Here is a 15,063-nt window from a genome sequence, read left to right as displayed (position 1 = left end):
AGATGTTTTCAGATACTCTCTTATCAATCTCCATTATCTCCTAATGCCTTCCTGTGTAACTGTGCTACACGCACACTGTTAATCTCTCATTCTTACTCATACTTATCAGATTTCAAAACAAATATGTACAAAACATTAATATAACAAATTTCTGCAAATGCAAGGTAAACTACAACACTTAGAGGATATTCTCCTCTATACAATTTATGGCTATGCAATTACACCATCACCAATAATCAAAAAAGCTCTGCAGTTTTGCCTGCATTAAATTGTGAACATCATTTCAGGTGTCAGTTCCTGGGCAATGGAAAGCTTTGCTGAAAGAAAAATACCCATCTTACCTGCAAATTAGTCATGTAAGGTTCTTCACAGTTCACAAGGTAGCTCAGTCTTGCATGTTGAGCTCGTAATTCATTCTCCCTTATCTTCTGACATAAGTTGTTAATTTGCTGCTTTTGCCTGTAATACACATTTTATTTGAAAAGGAACTGAACAGAGATTTAAAAAGCACAATCTTAAGACTGAAGAATACTGTAACAATATTATTCAGCTATCCTGGATCTACATTAGCTGTGGGCTTTTTCTCACCACAGCCAGACCGCAACTAGTCTAAGTTAACACTAGAACCAGAATGTCATCAGGATATGAGCTATTAAACTACAGCTGCCATGTAACTTTCATTTAGGCACACCTCAAAAGAGCCTGTGCTCAGTTGGCAATAATAAGCAAATATCATAGAAATACAAGTGGAAAACTCCATCAGTTTTGTGGGGGTTGAGGGAGGTTTCTGTTGTCAGTTTCTCCTAGGCCAGATGTATTAGCAGGAAAAAGTATACAGAACGCAGAATGTAAACAAACAGAACCTGCACCTTCCTTTTACCTGGACTTCTCCAGCTCAGCCCCTCTCTCTTTGCCAGAGCTGACTTTTGACACAGGTTAAAGAGATTTACCCATCAAGGGGATCAGAGAGAACTTAAGAGGAGAAGTCATTATATAAGACATTTAGCACATCCTTCCTGCAAGATCTTCTCTTTTTGCTCTGCTTAAGGCTTTCTCAATCAACTGCTTTACATAAGATGTACCCTATCCCTAGGGTAAAATACCACACTGTGTACTTGGCTAGAATTAGCCTCACACCAATCACTTGGCCAGTATCACTATTATATCACTTCTTAATTATATCACTGTTTAAATCTTGACTGCATTCGAACTAGCATAGCTGCAAGGCAAATACAGGCCAGGTCTCAGCCCCAGCCCACACCACAACCCTGTGAGGTCTCGTGCTGTACTCTGTGGGTGAGGGGCAAATAACTGACCCCAGAATGGAGCTGTCAGCGCTCATCATAAACATACACAGCAACCTTCTCATTAAACTTAAAAACAATTTTGTGCGCTCCTTTAATTTCCATTTTCCTTCTTTTTTTATACTAGGACATATTTGCATGCAAGCATGAAATTGTTTCTCCAGCCTTCACCTCTAAGGCATGCAGTACGATTGGCTTGCTGGAAATGATGATGCTGAACCAAGATGACTAAACCTGATCTTCAGAGGAGATAAATGGCAAATACAGGTTGAACTTCAAAGGAGAAGACCTGCCTGCGCACACTTGGAAGAGGAAAAAGCAAATCCTCTACAACTACAGAGAAAACAAAACAAAACAATCAAAAAACCCACAAAGTTGGTTTGCTTTTTCCTAAATTTGGGGAGGATTGTTTAGGGAGAGAACCTTGCTAATGCTATCATTAATATATGAAGTATGTATTATATAATCCATAAACTAATGAAAGATATATTAGTTGAAAAGATGCCTACTGCAAATTTTCAGAGGAAAATTAAGATGTGAAAACGGAATTAAAGGTGATATTTTAGCCACACGTGTTCTCCTAGCTAGCCATCAGCCAACTGTATCCCAATTATTTGGTTAACAAGAGGGATTCAATATTTCAAAAATCATTAACATACTAGAAGTTATACTTTTAAGCTACACAAATCACAGAAGACATGATGCATGCCTACAGAACACCTTCCTTATGTTTCACTATTTTTACAGCTACAAAGAACAACAATGAATGAAAAACCAGTATAAACAAGTTAAAAATTTGATAGTACCTTAGAACAACTAACTACATGCAATTCATAAAAAAGAGCAACTGAATTTATTTACCTGACCCTATAGCAAGTCTTAAAACATTCTGTATAACCACCAGTGATTTGGAGGCTTCCCTCTTCCCTCCCAGTGTCTTGATGGAACAAGCTTGCACAAACATAAAAGGAGTATGTAACACTGAAGGACTCTGTAGTTCTGTACGATGGCACTACAAACAAAAAGCTTCAAACTTATTTTGGAAGAAGCAGATTTGAAGACTAGGTAAAATAACATGTTTAGAGCTTATAAAATCAAATGAGAAAATATAAAGCCTCCATCAGTTCTGCACATGCGTGGTCACAGATACCAAAATAATTTAGTATGAGTTGTCTTAATCTATGAACAGAAGTAAAATTTACTTTTTATCACCTTAGTATTTACTAGACAGATCTATTGAAATATTTGTGCCCTATGTGTTTGAAAAATTATTTATCCATTTGCCAGTTATCCCTTAAAGGCACTACATGATTTTCTGTTTGTGGCTCAGAGCACCTTAGCAGTGTCCTCCTTCACAGGCAGGATTTCAATAGCCTGAACTAAACACTACAGCCTGGAGTAAATATTTTAAAATATTTTTGAACTTCCAGCGTAGGTTAAACTAAATTACCATATATCCTTTTATAATCCTTCCCTACCCTATCAAATCCCTGCAGGAAAAAAGGTGAGACAAATTAATCCGTGATGAAACAGAGCTGCGCTAGCACAAAGCATAACCAGCTCGCTTCTTGTCACCCTGCAAAGCCCAAAACTGCACTGTTACAAAACCCTGCCAACAAAACACACCCCAGAAGTGTTCTATGGCTGTGTAGATCCTGCACGACTTCTTTGCATAACCACCTCCCTGAAAATACCATTAACCTCATGGCACCCAGAAACAAAAATTCAGCCCAGCAGTCACAAGTGGAATAGAAGATAAACACCATAGAAACATATTTACTATTTACATACAATCCAGTAAGCCTTTGGAGACTTCATACCAGATGCGTTTTACTGCTGATGTTCTCATGTACTAAGACAGTTTTAATCCTGTGTTAGCCCACAGCTGTTACTATTAATCCATGGCATAGCCACAGGTCGTGAGCTTTATTTAAAGGAGTGCAGAAAGTTTCAATCCTCTCACAAACACAGCTTGTGCACTACGGTGGGAACGCTGTCCCGAGAAGCCTTCTGACCACCAATCAGTCATCTCAGCAGCTAAAAACGACCCCAACCAACCAAAAAACAACCAACCTTTGATATTTAGGTGCTTTCAAATTTCTTCTCAGATGCATGGCAACTGCCACTCTAGGCTGGCCAAAACCAGATATAAATATTCTTGAAACTGAGGGACTTTGCCTTCTAGACAGTGAAGCTACTCTCATCTTGTGTGTTTGTACATCCCATGTTTATAACCTTGTAGGTATCCTCCATGTTTGCAGAGGGCCAGACTAGAGCAGATTAAAATTCTCTGTTGTGACCAGTGCTAGCAGACTCTTCCACTCTTCCCTTTCTCTGATCAGCTGCTAGCACCACCAAGTCTCCCCAGGGGTTCAAGATGGTTTTATTGGGGGTGGAGGGGTGTATTAAATTATCTTTTTTTCTTTTGCCGTAGACACTGGAGTTATGCAGCTGCACCTATCACTCTGACTTGACCCTTTTCCTATAACTTTCAACATAGGCATTTCCAATCACTCCATCTTTCCAATCACAATGTCTTCACAGACACTGAGCTCCTCAACCTCCTGTGATCCCAGAAGCCACCCGTGTATGAGTGGGTGCAGGCTGTGGCCTGAACTCAAGGCAGGGGCAAATTTGGCAGGAGCCCACCCTTGTGACTCCCATTTACAGAAAACAGCCCGCAGCTCACACAACCAAGTTCAGTGAAAATACTGCACCTAGGTTCCATGGCAACTGCTCTCCTTCACAAATCCCCTGTGTTGTTTGTTTTTTTCTCCTACAAGTGTTACAATTCTGTGCTGATGGGAAAGAGGAGTTACTGGTATATTACGCAAATACCACAAGAATTGTCACATGGTTTCATTCAACTCCTTTTTCCAAAGGGGAAATACTTTGCTTTGCTTCAAGTGTCTGTCTTGACACAATCCTTCCCCTTACACGAAGGCTGAAGGAGAACAGAAAAGGAGGCAATGCCCAATGCCCTGCCCTAAAGTCAACCAAATGAAGTTTGGTTTTCACAATAAAAAAAAAAAAAGTCGTCACAAAAGGCAGGAATGGAAAACATCTTTTTTGGAGATGTTACAAATGTTCCTTATTTAAATTGATGTTCCAAAGGAAAATGTCATTAAAAAATGTACAAACTAATTCTCCCATCCAATCAATTAATACAAACATGACACTGTTTTCACAAACACTTCTGGCATGAATCTTTCCAGCTGTCCCTCAAGGTGTAATATTGTCTCCAGGCATGGGAGGGAGGAGGGTGGTGGTGCAGAAGCAGACAGATAATAAGAGAATTGAAGGTCCTGTTGAACTAGAAGATAGTCTGCTAAATAGAAGACCATTGCAGTTACCCACAGAAGAGTTCTGCACTGAAGACACTGTCTTGTATTTTAATTCAGATATGATGATTTAAAAGCTTTTTTTTTCTCAGAAGCAAATGGCTTGTTGGATTTTTGTTATTATTATAATTATTACTTTTCTTCTACAAATTTCGCTGATACCCTGGACTATGCCTTTTCATCCCATTTTTTGAACCTCCAGACATAATTTATAAATATCCTGAGATCAAATCCTCTCTGTACTGCTCCCAGGTACCTACTTTCTGAGGGAACTCAGCTGAAGTGACAGGTTATCCAACACATATGAGTCAAGTGGTAGCTCGGGCTTTGTGATCCCCTATAATCAGTTCTTTTATCCCAATTCTCACATGTTAGTTATTTACATACTAGGCAGTTTATTTACAGAAAACTCTACTATTTTTGCAAAATAACAACTCTGGATTACTTTCAAGTCTTGTAAAACACACATCTTTTGCTCCACTTTCTATTTCCTGGAGTGTTCTTTATTTTTGTAAATAAAATTTCAAGACTTGCGTTTCCCTGTTGCAGATCAAAGATAATTTGTAAGGAAGGAATTGTTCAAAACCTGTCATGGCAGATCGTACCATTCTTACCTTTCCCTGTATTCCCAACTACACGAACTATCAGCACTAGAGACCAGGCTACCCAAGATCTTAATTCTGTGTAATTATTTTTATGGTGTTTAAGGAGTGTAGTTCTCCTTATCGACATCTCGCCTGTCACGTGTACTTTCATTCCCACACAGCAGTAACCTCTGTGTTGAGCCCAACAATTTAAATCAAACGAAGCACGTCAGTCATCAGGAAGCTAAAAGCCCAAACTCAAGAGACTGAAACTGATGAAGCGACATACACCAGTATGGTTCTGACAGGTCTCTGTCAATATCCTTTGATGTAGAATAAAGCAAAAGTCCTCGATGCTGAATGCCTCTATGTTTGAAGAGAAACTTCAAGGGTGTGGTTTGGTTTGTTGTTTGGTGTGGTGTTTTTTTTTTTTTGTTTGTTTGTTTTTTTTTTTTTTTTTATATGTAATTGGTTGAAAGTACTCTGCAATTTACTTTTGTACCCCATCCCCTCAGCATCAAAAAGTTAGAAGTTTGAGACAGATTCAGTGAACCACCCTTCTTGTACACTTAATGCTTAGAACGGGAACACTACCTCTGGGAGTCAAGTGGTCACCTCTATTCTGGACAGACTGTTATTTTTTAAGTTACTGTTCTGAATTGCATAGAAGTTTGAAATGCTAGCCTGACCCACGGAAGGGAAGCTACTGCTGAAGGAAGGCAGGCAAGAGGATAGTACCTCAAGAGCACTGTACTCTCTCAAGTGCTCTGGACTATTTAGCCAAGTGGATGTGAGGCATGAGTGGGGCAGACAGGACTGTCTGCTCAGAGGACTGCCCCATTCTTCCCGTGGTGGCAGGTTTTTAACTTCTACAGTCTCCTAACAGGATAAATACAGAGCAAGCTTTGCACTTCCCCTGTTGTTCTCAGCTCTGCTGAATATTGTAACTTCCTAAAAATATTTACATCTACAGAATAGAAAACGACTTGGCACCAGCTCCACAGAAGGGATCTGGGATTGTATCTAATCAATACTACACAACATTGTACTGCAAAAAGCAAACACCACACAAACCTGTGAAAAGACATGGCCTGTGAACAAGATGAGAGCTCAGCCAGAGGGAGGTCTCAACTGGCCAGTTCGGACCCATCAGAGCAGATGCATTAATCAGCTGCAGAGATATCTAGGAATAACAGAAGCTACCAGAGGTCTAGAAAACATGACCCAGAAGGAAAGTCTAAGTCACATTAGGAAAACTTTTCTAATGTCTCAGCTTATTAATCAAACTATCCAGCCCAAAAAGGTTGTAGGACATCTGCTACTACAACAGCATAGACATCTTCTAGGAGTGACACCACTATAGCTTGCCCTCCATAGGGCCTTGCAGATAGAACATGCCAGGTCCTTTCTAGCCCTACATCCTCTCACTATTACCAAGATTTAGGGTATTATGTGAAAACTAATATTAACAAATGTAATTTCATCAGTATTGCTAGTATTTCCCTCTTAAAAGGTGAACTTTGAAAACTCTTAAAATAATTACTCTGTAACAAAATCTTCCTGCAAGTTTACCAGTCCAAGATACAAAAGCCTCAACCACAAGTTACCTGGGTGACTGGTGGCATCAGAAGAAGGTAACCGCACCTTTATCAAGCTAGTATTGCAAGCAAAGAGTATTTTACATAGCAAGACATTCTGAGGAGATTCCACCCAGCCCCACCCCCTGCACAGGACTCCAAGTTACACATGTGTGCACTTAGACCCTGAGTGGCATAAAGCTTCAAAGCCTCCTCAAAAATGCCATCAGATTGTCACCCAAGTGTATATGCTGATGCTGCAGATCTTAACAGGCCACCCCAAACTAAGAGAATTACAGCTTTACTCTATCAGTAACACGAGCACTACCAGAGTACATACAGCCTGATGTCAACTACTGAAGTCTGGGCAACATGACACAAGGCAAAGAAAATTCAAATCTCTTGTCCCAGTGAAAACATCTAAAACTAATTCAGCTAGGGATGGAAAGCTAATGATTTAGCAACTGTTTCAAGAATTTAAGCGTTATTATGCCCTAAGGAATGACAGCTATTCACTAAAAGTACCCTTTTGAATCCACCTTTCCTTAAAAAGCTGTTCAAATGCCCTTAAGCTGCCTGGAAGGGAATGCTGCAAGCACACTGTTATTCTCAGCAGCTTATGTCATAGGTTCAGATATTTGGCATTTATTCATGTACCCCCTACATATGCAGCCCTTGCCAGTACACAGTGCCAGGACCACACTAGAGACATCCAAAGTGGCTGGACAGTCTCAAGAGACATTTGCAGTTGTACCAAACGCTATAATTTTAGTGTTGTGAACATACTGAACAGAAGAGCAGCAACACAAAGGATTAAAATTCGATGCTGTAATTTTCTAAACCAATACAGACATTGTTGGCTCCCTCTGGTGCTAAATATAATGTAGTGTTACACGCTGAACTGCCAGAGAAATACAGCAATGATATAATTGGATTATTTTGTACAGTAGGTGACAGACATTCTAGTAATAAGTGTTACAGCAGATTTCCTCTTACAGACAGAATCCTCAAGTCCTTATTCACAGCCTGTACCAACAGCTCTTATCTGCAAAAAAGAAGACACACACCTTTAAGAAGTGCTGTTGTGATCCCCTACACACAACCTCCAGGCTCCCTTCCTCACAAAACATTTTCACTTCCTAAAAGCAGTCTCCATCTCATTTTTTAAGAGCAGACTTAAAAGCCATTGTCAGGCTCCAATTCATTATATTGGCAGTAATTTCTAGAGTAGTTTCAAAAGGCAAACCAGAACCACTTTTAAACCCACCCATTTATGCTACTGTGTACATTTGTACTTAAAAATATGTATTTGTTATGCCAAACAGACCAAACAAATCAAAGCAATTTTAAATAATCTATTAACAAATCTGCGGTTCAACACAGTGTATAGAATAAAAATCAAGCCACTTGTTCTATTCACAGATGTAAGTGGCTGTTGGGGTTTAAAAATAAGATTTTTTAAAAAAATAAATCTATTCACGGCTTAGAATTCCCAGTTACATACCAAAGTATCCAAGTATGACGTTTTACATTTTAAGCATTATTCCTTGATTTGGTTTTAACGACTATTTGAAACTTGCTTGCAGCTATTCCAAACTCCTACATTTCCGATGCAAAACAATGAAGTTTAATAATCTAATCCGGAAGGGATGGATTTTTGTTGCCTTTTTATGGTTGTGTAGAAAGTAGGGAAGCGGGCAGGAGGTTTCCCTTTCCTTCTCCTGCCCCTCCTCCCTTTTTTAACAAGATGAAGGCAGAACAGCTCAAGGACCCCACCCCATACAGAGCCCCCATTTCCTGCTAACCAACAGATTCAAACTCTGCTTTGCATAACAAGGTGTGTGGTGAAATTTCATTAATCTCCTCCACCTCCTGGATTAGTAGGGCCCCAGTGCAGTTCCCAAAACAAGAGGGTTCAACCTTAAAAAAAACTGTGTAATAACCCTGTGGCTGAAAGGAAGGCTGGTGACAAGGGCAAGAGAAGGGTGTTCCAGGTGTGCTTTTTATCCAGCTGTTCCCTGCATCTGTCGGCAGTGAACAGCTGGGTCTGGAGCACCATGGCTGCTGCCCTGCTCCTCCACCTTCCAGACTGCAGAGTTAACCCATTCATCCCTCCCAGAATTAAACAAGTCTTGCTGGCATCCTCCAGTTGCCAGTTTGTAAATTCAGCAAGAAACATGGCTTAAGGAGATTATATATTTTAAAACTGCATGAGAACCACAGGCATGAAGGGCCTTTCAGCAAAAACCTACCACCAAACCTCAGTCAACAAAATTACTCCTCCACTTTTGAAAGCATAAATTCTGTATTTTATCTACCACCATCTTCATTCCTAATTATTCCCACTTTAGCAAACTTTACCTTTTTATTTTAGGTGACTATTGCCAAATAAATTCAACTTCTGCAAAGAAGTTTAAAGTAAGCTTGGGAAGACCAGGGGCTGGAAGGCTTAGGTTTACTCCCAAACATCTCAATTCTCAGTACAAGGCCTTGTGCCTCCATCCATGTGTAAACACAGATAATACAAAATTTTTTTCTTAGTGTCTTGAAGAAAGATATTATTTATCATTAAATCTTATTAATATTCCATCTAACCACAAATATAACACTAGTGCTTTATAATGGATTTCTGCTTCTAGGGTTGTGGACAGAAGCTATGTACCATTTTCTCCATGAGGGAAATAAATAATATTTTTATTTGTCATAGAAAACACTATCACTTCTTAAAACAAACAAACAAAAAAAAATCTGTTGTAAAATCTTTTTAAATATGCAACACTACTTTGTACTAGTTTTAAATAATGCAAACCAGCTATTTCAAATAAATGTATTTCATTTTAAAATAGTAACTTAAGGCAAATATTTTGCCCAAATGGAGGCTCACTATTCAAAAAAAGAGCATTTTCTTCTGTAATGTATTATACTGCATTATTATGATTTATAACATACTTAAATGTAACACCAAGTGTCTACTTAAAGGAAATGACTGTAATATTGCTAAGTGGTCTTTGTTTCAATTCAATAGCTCCCAGAGTGCATTTTGCCTTTTCAGCTGAATGAAAAGGAACCATCTCAACCACCTTCTGGTCAGAAATACAGGAAGAACTATACTGACTATTGTTAAGTCAAATAAATGGGTAACTTGTACTAAAAAGGAGCCAGCACACTGCCATTGGATATAGAAGCATAGAATGGTTTGGGCTGGAAGGGACTCTAAAGATCATTCAGTTCCAACCCCCCTGTCACGGGCAGAGACACCTTCCACTAAACCAGGTTGCTCAAAGCCTCATCCAACCTGGTCTTTAACACTTCTGGGGGCTTGGCATCCACAACTTCTCTGGGCAACCTATCCCAGTGCCTCATCACCCTCATAGTGAAGAACTTCTTCCTAATATTCAATCTAAACTATCCTCTTTCAGTTCAAATAATACAATATAAATAAATTAGCATTTCAGGAAACAGCTTTTCTTCCTCAATGTGGACAGCACCAAGTAACATTAGCAGGCAACAAGGTTACAAACTGCAACTTCAAAAACTTTGCTCTGGACTGTAAACACACTTCCAGTGTGAGAAGAATAATATGCACTGTGGTTTTTTAGTTGCCATTGTATACAAGCCTTCAAGTGGAGTGCAGAGGATGATATGTCCAGCAGAGACACCAAAGACCAGCCCTACTCATCATGGGCCATGTACTTAGAAACCCTGCTGATAGCTTGGGCCCTGAGAGGCGGGCTGCAGTTCATACAGCATTACTACTGACACAGTAAGCACAAAAAAACCCACTGTAATTTAGACAACCTTTAAGCAGCAGATCACAAGGCTCTGACAGAGGAGATCTAAGCAACAGTTAAGGATGTTTCCATGTTAATTGTTTATCCCCTTGGGAGATCAACACCTCTGCAGGAGAGGTGCAGATGGGGCAGTGTGCCCACACCTCAGCCCCTGCAATTCATAACTTTGTGCATCACCCTCTGCTGCAGAGGCAAGTAGAGTCACACCGATGTGCCACACCAAACTGGGGAGGCTGACACCAGCCCTCATCACTATAACATGCCAGCAGAGGTATGGCCAGATTACCAGGGGACAGAAACACCTTAAACTACTGCAATTCCTTGCCCTGGTGCAATAGAGGAAGGAACAGATCTTGCATAAGCGTTATTCTCCTGGTCCTAAAGTAAATATTATGCGCAAGTTGACTATCTCCACCCATTCTAAGAGAGGAACTGCTAGATGAACTATAAAAGCATTCATAATGGATGCCTAACATGCCTGTGATAAACACACACCTGCTCTACACAGTTCTCATGCCGTGGAGCAAACTACCAATAAGAGGGCACAACTATTTCAAGATGAGAAAAACCACTCCTCTTTCAGCCACAAGCCAAGAGTTTATTATTAAAACCACAGACCAAGCCAAATGATAGTTATGTCAAAAATAAAAATGCCCTTCTTAAATGTCCTACATCCAAACTCCACAGCTCCTGATGACACCTGCTAATTTAATGTAAGCTTCATTAACCTCAAGCCCTTTATTAAAAGCACATTTTCCTCATTAAGACTTCATTTTATCTAAACATCAAGAACTCCAGAAATTACTTCACATATACAGAAAATTAACAGCAGTGAGTAGATGCCAAGGCCCATGTCAGATTGATAGTAATTAAAATAACAAGTGATGTATTTACATATAGACATATAGATCCTGGATTAAATATTTTATAATCCAATTAATTTGTATGAGCATTCAAATAAGGTTTTATCACTGAATGTTACTGCAGAGGCCAGTTTCTCAAAGCTTGATCACACAGTTTCTGTACTTGTTATGGAGAAGAAAATCAGGACAATGAAGTTTACCAATTTTCATCTTGCAAGTCACTTCCAAGACCTGTGTGAGCAGGAGGGTGTCTGACACAAACCCCTAGACTCGTAAGAAGCAAAGATGGAGAAGATGACAGTAGAACTGGCTGTTCCATTACAGAGGCATTAAACTCCTAAGTAAATTTCCAACTCTGTGAAAGACTTCTGGCCAGCAAGCCAGTCTTCTCTCCTAGCAACGATTAGCTCCTACATGGTTGTGCATAAATATTTGCTGGATTGGAACTGAACAACATTGCTGAGCAAGCACTTCTCCTGAAAGTCAGTTTCTACATCATAGCTTTTACATCATCTAATGTAATCAATGCAGCAGGTTACTCACCGATCAATCACTATTTCTTTCTGTCTTAGCAGCCCCTCTTTAATTTTCATTAGAGACTCCCAGTTGCTGAAGTCCTGATAGGTGGTAGCTGGGTAACTCTGACGAGACGTTCCAGCTGGAACCTGCATAAAATAGTTGTAGAATTAGCCTCCAAAACAAGAGGTAAATAGTAATGCAGATATTAGGGCATTTACAAAGTGTTTTATCATTTCAGAAACCTAGCAGTTGTTTTTTTCATTTGAATTCAGATTTATTTTATGTAAAGCAATCATATTTATAAACAAGTTTCTTGAAACAAACTTCATTCCAGTACCAGTGACTTAAAACTTATTTTATCATTTCTCTACTAAAAAATTCATAGTTCTGAAAGCAGTTTGAGATTAAAAACTCATCTAAATTTTAAGTACATAATTAAGACAAACACCACAAAATGTTCGTACCCTGCTACAATTCTTGTAAACACTACAAAAGAGATGGCTTGATAGTTAGATCTGCTGGTAACTGCAGGCAACAGTTACCATTTACTTGTTTGATTCCCACGTGTAACTTCAGCATACAGAGAAAGATAAATTCTTGGTGTGTGCATCCCTAGATGTGTATCCATTTAAAGTATAGAATACAGAGATAGAATTCCGGTTAAAATCTGTTTCCAAGAACCTAAGCTCCACAAGTTAGAGCTTTCAAGCTTTCCATTCATCTTCATAAAGGCCCAGCTACGTGTCTCACAACAAACTGTGGAGGACAGCTGAACTGAATATGAACCAACAACATGATGGTTTGGAAGAAAAGCAAACAACTGAATTTTTTAATCAAGAAAATGTTTATACTCAGACTATATAAAGTATTACAAATATCTGGATCAGGAATTCTCATAAGGGAAGTTTTAAACTAGAACTTCTGTAATCACACTGAGGGATCCCAGCATCGGCTGCTGTGAGGTATCACCTCATCTGCCTCCATTTTTTTAATCACTGACAAAAAGATTTCTATTTTTATTATCTAGGAGGCATCCTGGACTATGCTGCCTTTTAATGTTTTTGTAAGGGAGCAGAAAAAGAAAGTGAAAATATGGCATTTTTTTAAAATAGATTTCAGGATATTTTTACTTGTAATGATCTAATTTGTTTTAAATTTCAATTGAATTTACAATAAACTGTATTAACACCAAGACAGATCATAAACAATTAAAATCAGGTAAACAACTGTCAAGCAGTCCAAGCTTCTGGTCAAAGCTTTACTATGGGTTCTAACATTGAATGCAGAGAATTCATTGCCTAAAACCCCACACCATGAAGTGCTGAGGTCAGGAACCAGCTCCTGACAGCTGTGGTCTGTTCTGTGAGTTGAAAAAGTATTTCTTCCCATTCAGTCTAGTTCCGTTCCATTCCTAGCTTGTCCATGGATAAAATGGACAGAAGCACATATTCCCTCTTCTAACTTAAAACCAGATATAAGATGACAAGACTTGCTAGACCTAAAATCTTTTAAGACTGCCACACACACTGCTCCTTGCCTCACCCCTAGCCCCAAGCCAAATCAATCCGCTTCAGGGAATATTTCCTTTGCTTAACAAAGTGATTTTTTTTAAAAAAAAAAAAAGCAACAATTCTAGACATTAAACACTTCAAGCCAAAGACACCACTGAAAATGTTGACTGTGTTCCCTGTCAGACAGTATCAAGTACTCTATCTATTAAAAGGCCATATTGACTGGATAAACATGTGCTTTTGGAGGAATAGTGAAACATGAAATCATATTAAAATCAAAGTTTCTCTTAAAATTGTTCACTGATTTATGACTATGGTTAATCTTTCTTATCCCATGTTCATTCACAATTACATCCCACAAGCAATAAAAAAAAAACCACAGAAAACATCTGAAAATTCTCTCAATTGTTATGCCTAGTAAAACTGCCTCATATAATCGCTTTCTGAGGCATATTCTAGATTTGCAAGTTTTGTGGGAATAAAATTTGTTACATCTGCAATTTCTAATATGTCAGTCCTTTAAACCTATGCTTGTGCAAGAAGTTGTTGTTAAAGATGGCACTGCACTCTATCAGGAGGCAAGGAATGACAAAACTAAGTGCTGCTTGGACTAAGATCTATCACCCATTTGTTAACATTTGCCATCAATTTAACAGTTGACTTGCTTCATTTTTCACCCCCAATGATCAATATTAGCATTAAAACCCCCTAAATTGGTGATATCACCCTGGCTTTTTGTTTGTTTGTTTTGGTCAGCAGTCTACTAAAATTTAGATTTACATCAAGTCATGACTCTTCCTGGAAGTAATACATGTGCAGAGTCTTTAAGGATCACTGAATCTAAACTTAATTTTCCCTGGGTTGCTCAATCCATACCAGATAGCTTCAAAGGCATCTTTGGTGCTTACAGAATACCTTTGGATTGTCACATATTGTTCTCTATTACAGTTATCCACATCACTGGCTGAATTAACAGGCACCAGCACGAAACTATTTCAGTGAAAGTCTCTCTTAGTCACCCATGCCATGTCATGCAGTATAAAGTGACAACATCAGGAACTATCACTGTACTTTGTGTCATCAAATTTTTTCCTTTGCTTCTCCCATGTCGTGTCATGCAGTATAAAGTGATAACATCGGGAGCTATCACTGTCCTTTGTGTCATGAAATGCTCTTCCTTCCCTTCTCCCACTACAGTGCTGAGGAACGCTTTTCTATGTCCACCTCAATACAATTAAGCTACAGTTAAAAAAAAAAAAAGCACATAAAAAAAAAAAAAAAAAAAAAAAAAAACACAACAAAAAAAAAAAAAAAACACAAAAAAAAAAAAAAAAAAAAAAAAAGACCAACAGTGAAACAGTCTGTAATGCAATTGGGTTTAGATTCCTCATTTTCAGAGCCAGAAATTCCATCTCTACCGAAGAGAAACAAACCATCACATGATAAATGGGAAATATATGGCTTTATAAATCCAAATCAATGCATTTATTGAGCAGTGTGAATTTTGTCTCTAAGACTGAACTATAAAAATGAAGATATTGAAGACAATGATTTAAATATGAACCCATCTTAA

The 15,063-nt window shown here is 38.6% G+C and overlaps 1 protein-coding gene across 1 annotated transcript in view; it reads right to left on the bottom strand.

Moving 5' to 3' along the window:
- Positions 1-12,131, bottom strand: part of CEP85L (centrosomal protein 85kDa-like) — a 29,449-nt gene extending 17,318 nt beyond the window's left edge. Inside the window, exons 1-2 of the mRNA XM_008943899.1 lie at positions 12,004-12,131; positions 342-459 (exon numbers count right to left, since the gene is read on the bottom strand). Of these exons, the coding sequence (XP_008942147.1) occupies positions 342-459; positions 12,004-12,131 (246 nt within the window). The remainder of the gene's footprint in view (positions 1-341; positions 460-12,003) is intronic.
- Between the last annotated feature and the right edge of the window lie 2,932 nt (positions 12,132-15,063).

This window comes from Merops nubicus, unplaced genomic scaffold, assembly GCF_000691845.1.
Source record: "Merops nubicus isolate BGI_N331 unplaced genomic scaffold, ASM69184v1 scaffold38680, whole genome shotgun sequence".
Taxonomy (NCBI): domain Eukaryota; kingdom Metazoa; phylum Chordata; class Aves; order Coraciiformes; family Meropidae; genus Merops; species Merops nubicus.
This window is presented reverse-complemented; position numbering and strand designations above follow the sequence as displayed.